At 43.1% G+C, this 14,361-nt stretch overlaps 2 protein-coding genes across 2 annotated transcripts; one reads left to right on the top strand and one right to left on the bottom strand.

Moving 5' to 3' along the window:
• Positions 1-1,202: 1,202 nt before the first annotated feature.
• LOC129249989 (probable fatty acid-binding protein) lies at positions 1,203-1,737 on the top strand. The gene has a single exon (XM_054889638.1). It carries the CDS (start codon positions 1,296-1,298, stop codon positions 1,689-1,691), a length of 396 nt encoding a protein of 131 aa, XP_054745613.1. The 5' UTR covers positions 1,203-1,295; the 3' UTR covers positions 1,692-1,737.
• A 9,042-nt stretch (positions 1,738-10,779) lies between these two features.
• Positions 10,780-12,853, bottom strand: LOC129250775 (uncharacterized). The gene is made up of 2 exons (XM_054890372.1): positions 12,683-12,853; positions 10,780-11,724 (listed from the first exon to the last, which is right to left on the bottom strand). The coding sequence occupies exons 1-2, from the start codon at positions 12,851-12,853 to the stop codon at positions 10,780-10,782; spliced, it is 1,116 nt and encodes a 371-aa protein (XP_054746347.1).
• Positions 12,854-14,361: the final 1,508 nt, after the last annotated feature.

Consider the following 14,361-nt stretch of genomic DNA (forward strand, 5'->3'; position numbering starts at 1 on the left):
GGAGGGTAGTCATGAGTCTTCAAGATTAGGGCGAATACTCACGAGGAGCTCGGCTCCCTTATGATACCTGAGGGATGAATCGGTACGTTGGGCGATAAGCGGCAAGGAATCACTAAAACTGCTTCTCGACGTTCATTTTCCTTCAGCTTGGGAAGCACACCAATCTTTCTTCAAAACAGGGGCTGGCTGCTGGATGAGCACCGCTTGGCTTGGGCCATTGCCTCCTTCGCTCCCTTCAAGTCTCCTGGTCCTGATGGCATCATACCTGCCCAACTGCAGAAATCTGTGGAGGTGTCATGCCGCTGGCTGAGCCCTATCTACGTGAGCTGCATATCCAGGGGCTATATACCGGGACCTTGGAGGGCTGTGAGGGTTGTGTTCATACCCAAGGCTGACAAGAGCTCACACGTCTCCCCTAAGGATTTTAGGCCAATCAGCTTCTCATCTTTCTTGCTGAAAACCCTTGAGAGGCTGATTGACCTACACGTAAGAAGCGAAATTCCTCGGGGGCGTTGGTCCCACACCCAACATACCTACCGTAAAGGCAGATCAGTGGAATCTGCCCTGCACACAATTGTTAAGGATATTGAGGAATCCCTGTATCAGAAAGAACTCGCAGTTGGCGCCTTCCTCGACATTGAGGTGGCTTTTAATAGCGTACTCCCGGAGGCAATCACTAAATCTCTGGGCAGGCTGGGGGTTGGAGCCGACCTTTCCAGGTTCATCTTTTCAATTTCAATGACATAAACTCTTTGCCCTTTTCTTTGAAACCCGAAACATAAGTAAACACATGGCACACATCAAATACACTTTTTGTCACTCCAAAGCAAAGCCATAACTCACTGTGAAGTAAGCTAACCCTGACCATAATTTAAGTCAACCTAAGCAGAATTTCATTTGTATAGTATTTTAAGTGTTTACAACTTTGTTATTGATTTGTTACTTGCAACAATGTTTAATTGTAATTATGTATATTTTATTGATGACAAGGCAAAAAGAAAGTATAAAAATAAAGCCATTCTATCAGAAGTCAGCTCAAGCAGCTCAATCAGCTCAGTCCTGATAGTTGGAAGGCAGTTGTTTGCCCTAACTCAAAAACAATCTTTTTATTTTCAAAGGAATCTTTAGTCGGCAGGTTTGCCCTAAAGCTCTTCCGTAAGTTAATAGATCTTTTACTTTGATGATCCTGCCTCACATACATGACGATTCAGCATCACTTCACATGACGATCATTTAAGCACTTTACATGGCGATCCTGCGGACGATCCTAAACGCTAAATAAATCATTAGTAAAAATGGCTGTCTGGGAAGGAAAGAAATACAAATTAGAAAAGAGTGAAAACTTCGACGAATACATGAAGGAATTGGGTGTCGGTATGGTTCTACGCAAAATGGGTAACAGTATCAGCCCCACCGTTGAACTGAAGAAAGATGGTGATAATTACTCTTTCACCACTACCTCAACCTTCAAGACAACCACGGACAACTTCAAGCTGGGCGAGGAATTCGATGAAGAGACACTTCATGGTCGCAAAGTGAAGAGCGTCTTCACTCTGGATGGCAACAAATTGGTGCAAGAACAGAAGGGTGACAAACCATCGATCATTATTCGTGAATTCACTAACTCCGAGCTAGTGACTACTCTCACCCTCAACGACGTGAAGTCCGTCAGAGTCTACAAGGCTGTATAAATGCGCAGTGCGCTACATGCGAAGTTCAAAACAACAGTAACAAAAAGCTAAAGTAACTTAAAATAAAAAATGCCACTTCTTGCAATAAACTAATGATTGAAAAACTAACTGTCATACAGCATACATTGTACTTTATATAACTACATATACATATATATATATTTTGGATTGTGAATATCCCAATTTTGTTTATGACTGATTATTTGCTGATTAATGCATAAAATAATGTAATTAAAAGTATGAAGTTGTTATTAGGTAACAATTAACTATTTTTATGTGATTAGGCGGCTAATTAAAGTGAAATAATTCTCAATATTATTAACGACGCGCATCAAACTGTTCACACATGCTATGATAAATATTGTTGAATAGAGATTTTTTGCTAATGCATTTAAATATATTAACATTTAATTTAAAATTTTTATCATTGACAAATATAATATTTAACCACAAAACAGGCATAAGAACAAATGTGACTTTTTGCATTCAGTTATATTAAATAAACATAACATTGAATATTCGTGCACCTTAATGAAAATAAAAAAAAGTGTAGATTAGACTTAGATTAGGATTAGACTTGATTTGTCAGACTATGATTTCGAAATAGTCTACAAGCAAGGCAAAATGAACACAAATGCCGATGCATTATCACGAATAAAGATAGACTCAGACATACTAAAAAAATGATACCAACGAATTGTGATGACAATAATAAAATGTTTGTAATAACAAGGGGAATGTCTGCCAAAAATAACACCAGGGTAGACAAGGAGAACTACAACTCTCATTCGAAGTCAGGCCAACTTCACATTTGGGAATGTACGTCCTCAGCTGATATAAGAAATATAAAAAGATTAAAATTCGTATACGTATGAATTAATGAAAAATATATGCGAAATACTAAATATAAAGCAGACCTTTTCAGCACCCTATCACCATCAGACAATAACAGTTGAAAGGAGTCACAGAGTTCTAAATGAATTTCTGTTACATTTCGTTGAAAATCACGAATGGGACCAATGGCTACCTTATTTTGCATTTGCTTTCAATACCACGCCGAAAATAGAGACGGAATTTTCACCGTACGAGTTAATATACGGAAAACTTCCACGCTTACCAACTGACATAATCGAGGACAATCAACCAGTATATAACTTAAACAATTACGCAAATGAGATGAAACTTAGACTAAAAGAGTCACTTCTTAGGGCACAAGAACTAATAAAACTAATATAACAAAACAAAAGAGAAAAGAACTACATGATAAGAACAGTAACACATCAGAACTAAAAGTAGGTGACTGCGTATTTGTAAAACTAGAAACTAGAAGAAAACAGCAAAGTCCATATCATGGCCCTTATCTCATAGTGGAGCGTAAAGGAGTCAATTCTGTATTACAAATTAACAATAAGCTTAAAGAATATCATAATATATTAATACCCTTAAGAAATACACAATGACCTAAAATATTATCATATTAAATAAATTTAAGAAAAATTTACTATAAAACATAGAATTAAAAATAGATTTAGATATACTAAGAAACTTTTAAAGTCATAAAATTATTTTTATTGAAAGCCACTGTACTTGCAAAATTTAAACAAATTTCTTAGCACAGTAATTTTCAATCTTAACCATAGGGGTGTAGAGTACCTCCACTTCACTTCCAAATATTCCTAATACTCAAACTCAAATTATGTAAACCACTTCAATTCACTCTACCATTCAATTTCAATGACATAATTCTTTTCATTTCAATTTACTCCACTTTAATGACATAATTCTTTTCAATTTCAATGACATAAACTCTTTGCCCTTTTCTTTGAAACCCGAAACATAAGTAAACACATGGCACACACCAAATACACTTTTTGTCACATGATACCCCACTCCAAAGCAAAGCCATAACTCACTGTGAAGTAAGCTAACCCTGAACATAATTTGAGTCAACCTAAGCAGAATTTCATTTGTATAGTATTTTAAGTGTTTACAACTTTGTTATTGATTTGTTACTTGCAACAATGTTTAATAGTAATTATGTATATTTTATTGATGACAAGGCAAAAAGAAAGTATAAAAATAAAGCCATTCTATCAGAAGTCAGCTCAAGCAGCTCAATCAGCTCAGTCCTGATAGTTGGAAGGCAGTTGTTTGCCCTAACTCAAAAAAAAATCTTTTTATTTTCAAAGGAATCTTTAGTCGGCAGGTTTGCCCTAAAGCTCTTCCGTAAGTTAATAGATCTTTTACTTTGATGATTCTGCCTCACATACATGACGATTCAGCATCACTTCACATGACGATCATTTAATGCTGGTGAGGAGGGGCTGTAGGGTGGCATATATTGTTAGAGGAAAGTTTACAGATATCTATATAGATATCAGGGATATCGGAACGTAGTTGTTCGATGGGCAGCAGACTGCGGCTTATCGGTGAATCCTCTTAAGACGGGGCTCGTCCTTTTCACGAGGAAATATAAAATACCCAGAGCTCAACTCCCCTTGATGGGGAGCGCTCCGTTGGTGCTTTCTGACGAGGTGAAGTACCTAGGTTTAATCCTTGACAGTAAGCTTACGTTCCCAACATTGAAGAGAGAGTAAGAAAGGCAACAATCGCCTTGTATGGACGCAAGGGCGCAATTGGCAAAAGATGAAGGCTCTCGCCTAGAGCTTTATTTTGGCTCTATAATATCATAATGATGCCAATCCTGTTATATGGAGTCGTTGTCTGGTGGAACTCACTGGAAAGGACGACATAAGTTAAAAAGCTAGAGAGAGTTCAGAAGTCTGCACTCATTGGAATAAGTGGGGCGCTTCGAACTATAGACATCACAGGCAGAATTGCCGCTGCACATACCGCAATCAGACTGAGGGGCTTGGGCTATAAGCTCAATCTCACATATGGGCACTCACGCATCCTCAGAAACTTTGAGCTCATCCCCTCGTCGACGGATTAGTGTGTGCCCTTGCTTAGTCCAAGCGGAACTTTCTCCACCCACATTCCACCAAGGGAGGAGTGGACCGGGGGCAACACTTGAGGGTAGGGCCTAGTTAACCTGTTCACGGATGGCTCGAAGCTGGACGGTAGGGTTGGAGGAGGAGTATTCTGCAAAGAACTCCCCATCAAACTTAAATTCAGGCTACCGGATCACTGCAGTGTGTTCCAAGCCGCAATAAAAGAAGCAGCTGACTGGCTACTTACTTGCGTAATAACTGTTAAGAAGGTAAATATTTACTCCGATTGCCAAGCGGCAATTAGGGTCCTAAGCTCTAAGATGGTGCATTAGAAACTGGTCAGGGAACGCCTGGTCTCACTTCCGATTGCATCAGAATTCTACTATAATTTGGGTACCTGGTCACAGTGAGATTACTGGAAACTGCGAAGCCGACGAGCTGGCTAGACAAGGGACCTGTGACGTAGTGTGCCCGCGAAAGGAGAGGATCGGGATCCCCTTGACAACCTGCGCTCTACTCCTGGAAGGATGGGCTTTGAACCAACTCAGCGAGCGCTGGGCAAGTACACGAACGTGTAAGATCGCGAAGTCCTTCTGGCCACGTTTGGATAGGAGGCGTTTGAGGATATTCTGAGGATGACAAAATCTCATCTCTCAAATTTCGTGGGCATCCTCACGAGTCCTTTTTGCGTCAGCTGTATGGAGGATGAGGTGGAATCATCTCAGCACCTGCTCCTCAGCTGCCCAGCTTTCGCGGGACTAAGATTCAAGCATCTTGGTTCTCACTTCTTTTCTGCGCCTGCTGATATAGCAGGTATTGAAAACAAAAATCTGATGAACTTCATCAGCAACATAAAGAGGTTAACACAACCGCAGACTAGTCACCGTTCGTAGTCCACAAACACTCAAACTTCCCCATCCCCTTCCCTTTCCCTTTCGTCCTCTTTTTTCCTTCACCTCTCTTCCGCCTCTTGCAATGGTCTCACAAAGGATGAACCAAACTTATTCGTCCAAGTGGGCCCACTCTCTGGGCAACCATCACTCCCTAACCTAACCTAACTGGCACATGCACAAACTATAAGAAAATGTGTACGTTTTGCATTTATAGTTATTGTGATTTAATGGTATTGTAGCTGATCTATGTGCACTGCATTTCCTTTGAAGTTTTTTTCCTGTTTTCGGAGTATCAAGAAAGTCAAGCCATACAAAACTCACTTCTCCACCGTTGTCATAATCTATATGCACTAGTTTACCAACGGCGCCATTTGCTAAGCCATCGGCTACATCAATGTTCGTCGTAATCATGTATAATAGTACACATTTTTCACAAAAATAGTCTGATATGGCAATCCGTCTGTTTCGATGAGAGACATTTTGTGGAACAAATACATGTTGTTCATTTGTATGGCGTCCCCTATAAATTTCTGTTGCAGTGGAAACTATTTTTTCTTGAGCAGAAATTGAAATGCTGTTATTAATGGTACGTGGATTCTTTGTTTTACTTGTTTTTAAATCGGAGTAGCTCTTACTGGAGGCAATTGTCGTAAGTCTCCTATCAAGATCATGTCCAATCCCCCAAAGTTTGTTTTATAATTACCAGTTATTTGCTTCAGGCGTGCATCAATACTTCCCAGTTATTCCGCACTGATCATGCTGACTTCATGAATGATTAAAACTTTGACGTATTTGAATAAAGCTCGATATTGATAAACGTCTTCAGTATGCAATTGATGAAGATTGGACAAAGAAATTGCTGCTGCTGCTTTTCCAGTAGAAGCAGAAGTAATGTAAGCAATGCAGATCACATCGTCGATCGACATCAGATATTCTCTTTTCTTTGCGATTCGCCCAAGTCTGTTCAATGTAGCCAGAGTAATGTCTGCATTCATATCAGCACGTGGATCATTATATAACTGTTGAAATGGATTATCATCAGGACATCGATCCGCAGCAACCTCTATCTCAGTCGGGTTTTCTAATTAATCTTCACGACATAAAGCTTGACAAATTTCCATTGTTTTTTGAATATCTCAATTTGATTCAAATTCTTTCTGACGATTAAGAATTAAATCTTCAGTATCATTGTAGATCTGGACGAGTTTCACCACTTCAGTTTCTTCATTACGAAATTGAATATGTAACGTAACCATCTCTCTTTTATACTCTTGCAAATCTTTGGCCATGTCATAGGTAGGTAGGTAAGATGGCAAGAGTACCCCAGGTACACTACAAGTAGCACTTACGTGCCGTTTTGATACCATAAAGTGGACCAGTACCTGTGAAAGGATTAAGGGAGGAGATAAGACCGTCTACAGCCATCCAGTGCTGTTGATGTAGCGGAGGAGAGAAAAAGGATCTTGGCTGGAGAATTCCGTCAAGTCATCCCCAAAGGGGACGCTGAGGAATCTCAAGCGCCTAGCCGCCAAAGCCGGACAACCGCAGAGAAAGTGTTCCACAGTCTCTTTCTCTGTAGGATCCCCACAGCTTCTGCAGTGGGGGTTGTGCGGAATTCCAAGCTTCTCCGCGTGAGTGCCGATCACCCAGTGGCCAGTGATCACCGCAATGAGTTTGGAAATTGAATGGCGGGGGGTTCCCATCACCTTAAGTGTTCTGTTTAAATCGTATTCAGGCCATAGTGCTTTAGAAATGGCACACGATGAGACAGACCTCCATCTGTCTTGCGCTTTTCTTAGAAAGAAGTTGTGTAGTTTCCCTTTAACGACGGCCAAGGGGATACCGATGTCTGAGAAGAGGGCATCTGGATTCTGTTCTGCCGCCCCCTTCCTGGCAAGCTCATCGGCAGTTTCATTTCCCTCTATATTCCTGTGTCCAGGAACCCAGATGAGGGAAATGTTTCCTGCACGCTCGAGGCGTTTAAGTTCCTCCTTACAGGAGTTCACGAGAAGAGAGCTGCAATACGGCGACGACAGTGCCTTGATTGCAGCTTGGCTATCGGAAAAAATATTAATGTCTCCCTCCCAACAGCGATCCCGAAGCATTTTGCATGCCTGCAGGATCGCGAAGACCTCTGCTTGAAAGACGCTGCTTGTCTCCGGCAGTTTATAGGAGACTATAAACTCTATATCCGCAACAACTCTCCCCTCTTTCCAGTCTTGTCTGCTCGGAAAGATAGCCCTAGCACAACCCTCAAAGCACAGTTTGCGGATGGAGAGGTCGGTGCGAATATCAGAGAAGGAAGGGGAGATCTGCTTCAAGATGCTGCTATGCCCTACAGGGAGTTGCCTCCAAAGGCCAAACTCCTTCAGTCTAATTACACTCTGAGCAGCAATGGATTTGACCTGCAGATCCACAGGAATTAAGTGGAGAATAACGTTGAGCGCAGCGGTGGGACATGTTCTACAGGCACCAGTGATGCCCACACATGCAGTTCTCTGCACTCTCTCTAGTTTAGTGCAGTTGTAGCCCTTCTGAAGAGCTAACCACCAAACTAGGCAGCCGTATGTTAAAATTGGCAGAACCGCTAAGTTGTACACCCAAAGTACGACACGTGGCTTGAGGCCCCATTTTTTGCCGAACATAGATTTACAGGCATAGAAGGCTATATTAGCCTTCCTAACTCGATTTTCTATGTGCAGCTTCCAGTGGAGCTTGGGGTCAAGTATTACGCCAAGATACTTGACTTCCGATGAAAGTGTAAGACACTGGTTGTTAAGTCTAGGAAGCTTAAAAGGTGGAGGCTTGTATTTTCTAGTGAATAGCATCAACTCCGTTTTGTCAGAGTTGACTCTGAGACCGCTCCTGGCGGCCCATCTGCTGAGTGTAGCCAGTGCACCTTCCAAAATTTCAGCCATTACTGATGAGAAGGGACCTGAGACCATCAGGACCAAGTCATCGGCATATGCTACCACCTTTACCGCAAACCATCTAAAGCGTCTTGGGGTCAAGTATTACACCAAGATACTTGACTTCCGATGAAAGTGTAAGACACTGGTTGTTAAGTCTAGGAAGCTTAAAAGGTGGAGGCTTGTATTTTCTAGTGAATAGCATCAACTCCGTTTTGTCAGAGTTGACTCTGAGACCGCTACTGGCGGCCCATCTGCTGAGTGTAGCCAGTGCACCTTCCAAAATTTCAGCCATTACTGATGAGAAGGGACCTGAGACCATCAGGACCAGGTCATCGGCATATGCTACCACCTTTACCCCACCCCTGTTTAAGCGAGTTAGGGCTTCATCTACAGCTACTAACCAAAGGAGAGGCGAGAGGACGCCGCCCTGCGGTGTGCCCCTATGTACGAATCTGGTGATTCTAGCCCCTCCTGCCACCGCATTTATTTCCCTACCGCCAAGCAGGGACGAGATCCAGCGGTAGATAGGTCTTTCCACCCCTAGCCTGTTTAGAGCCGTGACAATTGACTCCGCCGTGATGTTATTAAAGGCGCCCTCTATGTCTATAAAGGCCGCCAAAGTGAATTGTTTCCCCTCCAGAGATTTCTCTACAGTCCCTACTACCTCATGTAAGGCTGACTCGGTAGATTCTCCTTTCAGGTAAGCGTGTTGGGCTGGAGAAAGTCTGGTTTCACAGTGCTCTTGGATGTGACAGTCGATCACTCTTTCAAACACCTTGAGAATAAAGGAGGTAAGACTTATGGGTCTGAAGTCCTTGGCCAGGACGTGGCCCCTCCTTTCTGCCTTAGGAATGAAGACCACTTTGGTTTTCTTCCAGCTAGCAGGAACGTGGTTCAGCGAGATACACGCCGAGAAGATCTTTTGAAGAACGGGAACCACCACGATCTTAGTCTTCTGAAGCATTACTGGCATGATACCATCGATGCCTGGAGATTTTAAAGGAGAAAAACTCTCGATAGCCCAGTTTATTCTGTTGGCGGACAAGACCGATGTCAGGGACATCACAAGTAACCCCTCCTGCCGGTTCGCGTCTTCGTTACAGACCGGATCAATAGAGTTTTCCGGGAAATGGGCGTCAATAAGGATTTTTAAGGATTCGCCTGCAGATTCAGCCCACTCCCCGTTCTCTCTTTTGACAAAAGTTTTACAGGAGTGGTCCTTGGATATGATCCTGCTGAGTCTGGCCGAATCTTTTACGGATTCGATGGATTCGCAGTACTCTTTCCAAGAGTTGCGCTTCGCATCTCTAATGGCTTTCTTATAAACTTTCAAAATTTCCCGGTAATCTTGAAAGTTCCTTATTTGGTAACATTTGTTGAAGACTCTCCTAACCTTCTCTTTCAAGTCGGTCAGCGTCTTGCTCCACCAGGGAGGAAAGTCTTTCTTACTAAAGGATACTGGCCACCCACTTTGAAGGCAGTCTGATAGGACCCTTCTAAGTGTCTAACTTGTGTGTCCAGCTGTTCCTTAGTGGTAGTCAAGAAATTACTCCTATACAGCTTCTTGCAGAAAACCCTGTGGAAAAGAGACCAGTCTGTTCGTTTTGGGCTCCTGCGGGGTAGCAAGGTCTCCCGGATGAAATCGATTTCGTAGAGGATCATCCTGTGGTCCGAAAACGAGTTCCTCTGGGAGACCGTCCAATTTTCAACCCTAACAGAAGATGAGTTAGTAGAAAGAGAGATATCAAGAACTTCCATTTGACGTTCCCGATGCCGCAAAGACAAAAGTTGGGGAGTTGCCCTTGTTCCAGATAAGTAAATTACGGCTTAGTATAAAATCAAACAGAGACTCACCCCGTTCATTGATCTCGCTGCTGCCCAAAATGGTGTGTCTGGCATTAGCATCGCATCCGATCAGGATGTTCTCCTTATTGGGCTGGAGAGTATCCACCAGATGTTGCAACTCCTCAGGAGGCGCCGATCTGTCGTGGGCCATATAGGCAGACACCAAGCAGAAGCAACTGCCACTGAATGGTTCCACCCTGACTGCAGTCACATTCGGTGAACTGAAATTAGATAGCAAAAAGGCATCAATTGTGTTCCTTACTAGGATACAGGCCCTTGGCTTACCATCAGTTTGGGCATAAAAAAGGTCATAGGATCTGTCCCTCAGTCCCATGATTTTTTGCTGCCAGATCCAAGGCTCCTGTATCAGGCAGACATCGATGTCCTCCTCCCGGAGGGTGACTCGTAGATTATCTGTGGCTAGTTTGGAATGACGAAGGTTAATTTGTAATACTTTTAACAGACCGTTCAAAAGTGTTACTCACCTTTACGACTGCTCCCCCAGTTCAGAATCTGCGTCCGTCCCAGACAGCTGCAGATCGTCGAGCAGCTTCTTGGCGTCATCCCCCTGCTTCTCCAGGTCATCGTCCAGGGCGACAGAGGCGGGGAAGACCTTCACTTTGGCCAACCTAAGGCCGAAGCGAAGTTTGAACTGCTGTTTTTCGAGTGCCTCCAGCGACTCGTTGTTTATCAGCAGTAATATGGCTGAGCTATGCTGCTGAGGTTCTTCTACTTTGATGACAGACCAGTCATCCATAGGAACCTCAGGATTCTGAAGCTTGAGACACGGGACAATTTCCGAACTGTCCAGCTCCATTTTCGGCAACCAGATTCTGGCTCGTGGTCGCCTGGGAATTTCTGAGGCAGGGATGAGCTTTAGCGAAAGCCCTTCCCAGGCGTTGCTAACCGTAGCAAGGCTCTTCTCCAGAAACTCCTTCGAGTATTGATTGGCACATTTTATCACCCTGCAGCCTCGACAGATTTCACCCGAGTCGAAGAGAGGTGCTGGCCCTTTTTTATCCATGAGGTGTCTGACGACCATACCCGATAGCCGTCCCTCAATGGCATCCCAAAGGGGTAACACCGCTCTTCCACTGTTGGTTTTTGCGTCCACGAGGGCAACTTGGAGGTGATCTCTGGCCACCTCACTGTAAGCCGCCCTCGAGGCCGCGCCTGCCGCACTGGTTGAAGGGCCCCCAGCCCCCTGGGTTGAGGAGTATTTGCTCCTTTTGGCCACACGTCCACTCACAACCTGTGAGCGGTTACGTTTAGCCGAGCTCCGTGCCAGTTTTGGCTGTTGTTGTGGTTGTTGTTGCGGCTGGTTTGATTTTGCTGCGGACGTGGCCTCGTACTCTCTGATCGCGGCCTCGTACTTCACACGGTCCTCAGCGTCCCGCTCGTGCGCTATACCGGCTTGTTCATTCTTGGCAATCTTTGCCAGAATGAATTTCGCCCTCAGGTAGCGCGCTTTGAGCAGGGTACCGGACGAGTTCTTCTTCTTCTTTTTGGTGACCTTCGCAGTGGTCACCGGGCATCATTGCCAGGGGTCACCTTGGCGGCCTTACCAGAGGCCCCCAAGGAAACCTTTCCAGAGGCCGCCTTGATTACCTCACCAGAGGTCGTCTTGGTAGCCGACTGGAGAAGGCTTGGTCTAAGAAGCGGGGTGCGGTGTTTTGCACCGCTCGAACATGGCTCGACGATCGTTTCCTGGCTGGAGGCCAGAAGATCGTCCTCGGAGAGAGTGCCCAGCACACTCTCCGTTAACTCCTTTACTTCTTCTTCTGTTTTTTTATTTTTAGATTCCATTCGCTAGTTGGTCCCACGAGTAGGCACGGAAGGGGTGGTCCGCCACGGCAGAGCCGGCATGACGTGGTAAGGCACTTAATACAACCGACCTAGCCTGGGCGTCGGAGGGGACCGTTAAAGACTGGTTATTTAGACACTACCAGCCATGCAGCTCTCGGCACGGGTACCTCGACACCTTAGCTTAAAGTGCTGACAAGGTTATACCGCCTTGTCACCGGTCGACAGAGCCTCGTTAGCGAAAACAGGGAGTACCAAGTCCAGGGCATCAGGTCCTGGACAGTGGGTAGAGGTTGCCAATTGGAGAGGAGTGGCTATATTGTTCGCATCACTTTCCTATCTAACCCCCCGATAATCCGATGAACTTTTCTCTCATTGAACGTGCTATCTGGATAAATTGTTTAATTTGCAACAAATTGTGCCAAGCTAATAGCTTCTAAATCAGGATGTCTCTTTTCATATTTGTCAAACCAATTTTCTTTCCAGATGTTTGTGGAATCGTCTTCAATATCCATTTCGTTTAATAATTGATTAATTTTCCGTACACTTTGTCGTTCAATAGGCCATGTTGTTAGGATATAAATTACGGCAGTGGAGCTTTTAGACATTGGCTCTCGCAAAAGGTACCAGGTAGCCTCTTGACTAGTCATTTCAATATTGTTAAGATCCTTGATGCCAATATTACGTGTTATATCGATATTATCGAATTCAGGATGTGCGTCCATAATTTGAATGATTAAACGTTGTAGATTGCCCATTACCCCTATAAGTCTTATTCACATATTCAGCTACAAAAGCTGCACGTGAATATTCGTCAGTGCTAAATTGAATATCCATATTCGATTTTAAAATGTGGAACAAGAATGGATTAAATGGATTATTGCATTTTTCATGAGGTTGGCGTTTGATGAAGACTCTGGGTCGTTTGATTCCTACACGAAGTACGTTTTGATAGTAATCATCTGAAGGTATATTGTTGGCTGCATAAAAATGGTACTCATAGTTCTCCAAATTATCATGGATACTTTTGTAATGTTTGTAATATGCTTGAAAACCAGGTTCTTCTTTAAACATCGGCGTCAGAATACTTGTATTTCTACATGGCATAAATGGTGCTTCAAATCAACATTGTTGAGGTCTGTTGGAAACGATTTTCTTGTAACACGTAAACGTAGCATAAGCGCTTCTGAAGTTTTATGTTTGTTGATGCTTCACTTGATGAAACGGATATAAGTTGATCAACTAATGCAACTTCTTCGGTTTTACTATCACGTAACGCATCAGACGAAGCATTTGCCAGCCACAACAAAATATGAGGATGGGGGCTACCACGATGCTGGAATTCAATTCTTTTATAATAAATAACAACATAGTATTTTCCAAAAGGACTGAATTTTTTGGATGCGAGGATTCTTATTAACACATTCACTAATTTGTTGAAGTAAACTGCACATGTAACTGCATCTTCATTAACTAGTGATATTTTTTCAATGTGGTTTAATTCAGCGGCAGTCTGATCACAAAGTTTCCTTCCATATTTTAATTTATATAGGCACCGAAGCAAATCTGTCGAGCCAATTTCATTTGCGCTCATAGTGAGAAAAATTGTAGGTTTTCCCAAGTGTCTGATCATTGCAAAAAGATGTTTTTTTTCAATTGGACCAATACCATGCAGAATTGGGAATAGATCGGAGAAATGCAAGATTTTATTCAATACAATTGTTAACGTACTCTTCATCTTCAATTTGCTGCCGGGTACCTTTAATGTCTTTGCCTATATGTTTAAATGCCGCTGTGAGGGAATCGCGCACACGAAGACGCATAATTTTCATCGCCATATATAGGGTAGGCCATGTAAAATTTGCTTTTTGAATCGGCTATAAAAAAAAACTAATCAATATTTTTTGCAATTTTTTTTTTTATTTTGAAGATTGAACATTGTCATTTATGAATGAAAAATAATATTGTTCAAATGACTGCCACGACTGGCTTTACAGTAGGCCAATCGAACAACTCAATTTTTAAGCACATTTTCGATTGTTTGGGCTCCAATTCCATGAATGGCAAATTCGTTTTCGTGTTTTAAAGCATCAATCGTCTCTGAATGGTTCGCATAGCATTTGTCCTTGACGGCTCCCCACAAAAAATAGTCCAACGGGCTTAAATCACAGCTCCGAGGCGGCCAATTGATATCGGAATTTCGGCTGATTATTCGGTTTTCAAAAACGGTAGCCAAAAGTTCGAGTGTAACTTTACCAGTGTGACA

Source organism: Anastrepha obliqua, chromosome 6 (genome assembly GCF_027943255.1).
Source record: "Anastrepha obliqua isolate idAnaObli1 chromosome 6, idAnaObli1_1.0, whole genome shotgun sequence".
NCBI lineage: Eukaryota > Metazoa > Arthropoda > Insecta > Diptera > Tephritidae > Anastrepha > Anastrepha obliqua.

What these genes read in the sequence shown, in the direction of transcription:
- LOC129249989 (XM_054889638.1), top strand. Translation starts at nt 1,296, where the DNA reads ATGGCTGTCTGGGAAGGAAAGAAATACAAATTAGAAAAGAGTGAAAAC.
- LOC129250775 (XM_054890372.1), bottom strand. Translation starts at nt 12,853, where the DNA reads ATGGGCAATCTACAACGTTTAATCATTCAAATTATGGACGCACATCCT. An exon ending in TGTCTAAAAGCTCCACTGCC is followed by an intron (nt 11,725 to 12,682) that starts GTAATTTATATC and finishes ATTCTGGCAAAG; the next exon opens with ATTGCCAAGAATGAACAAGC.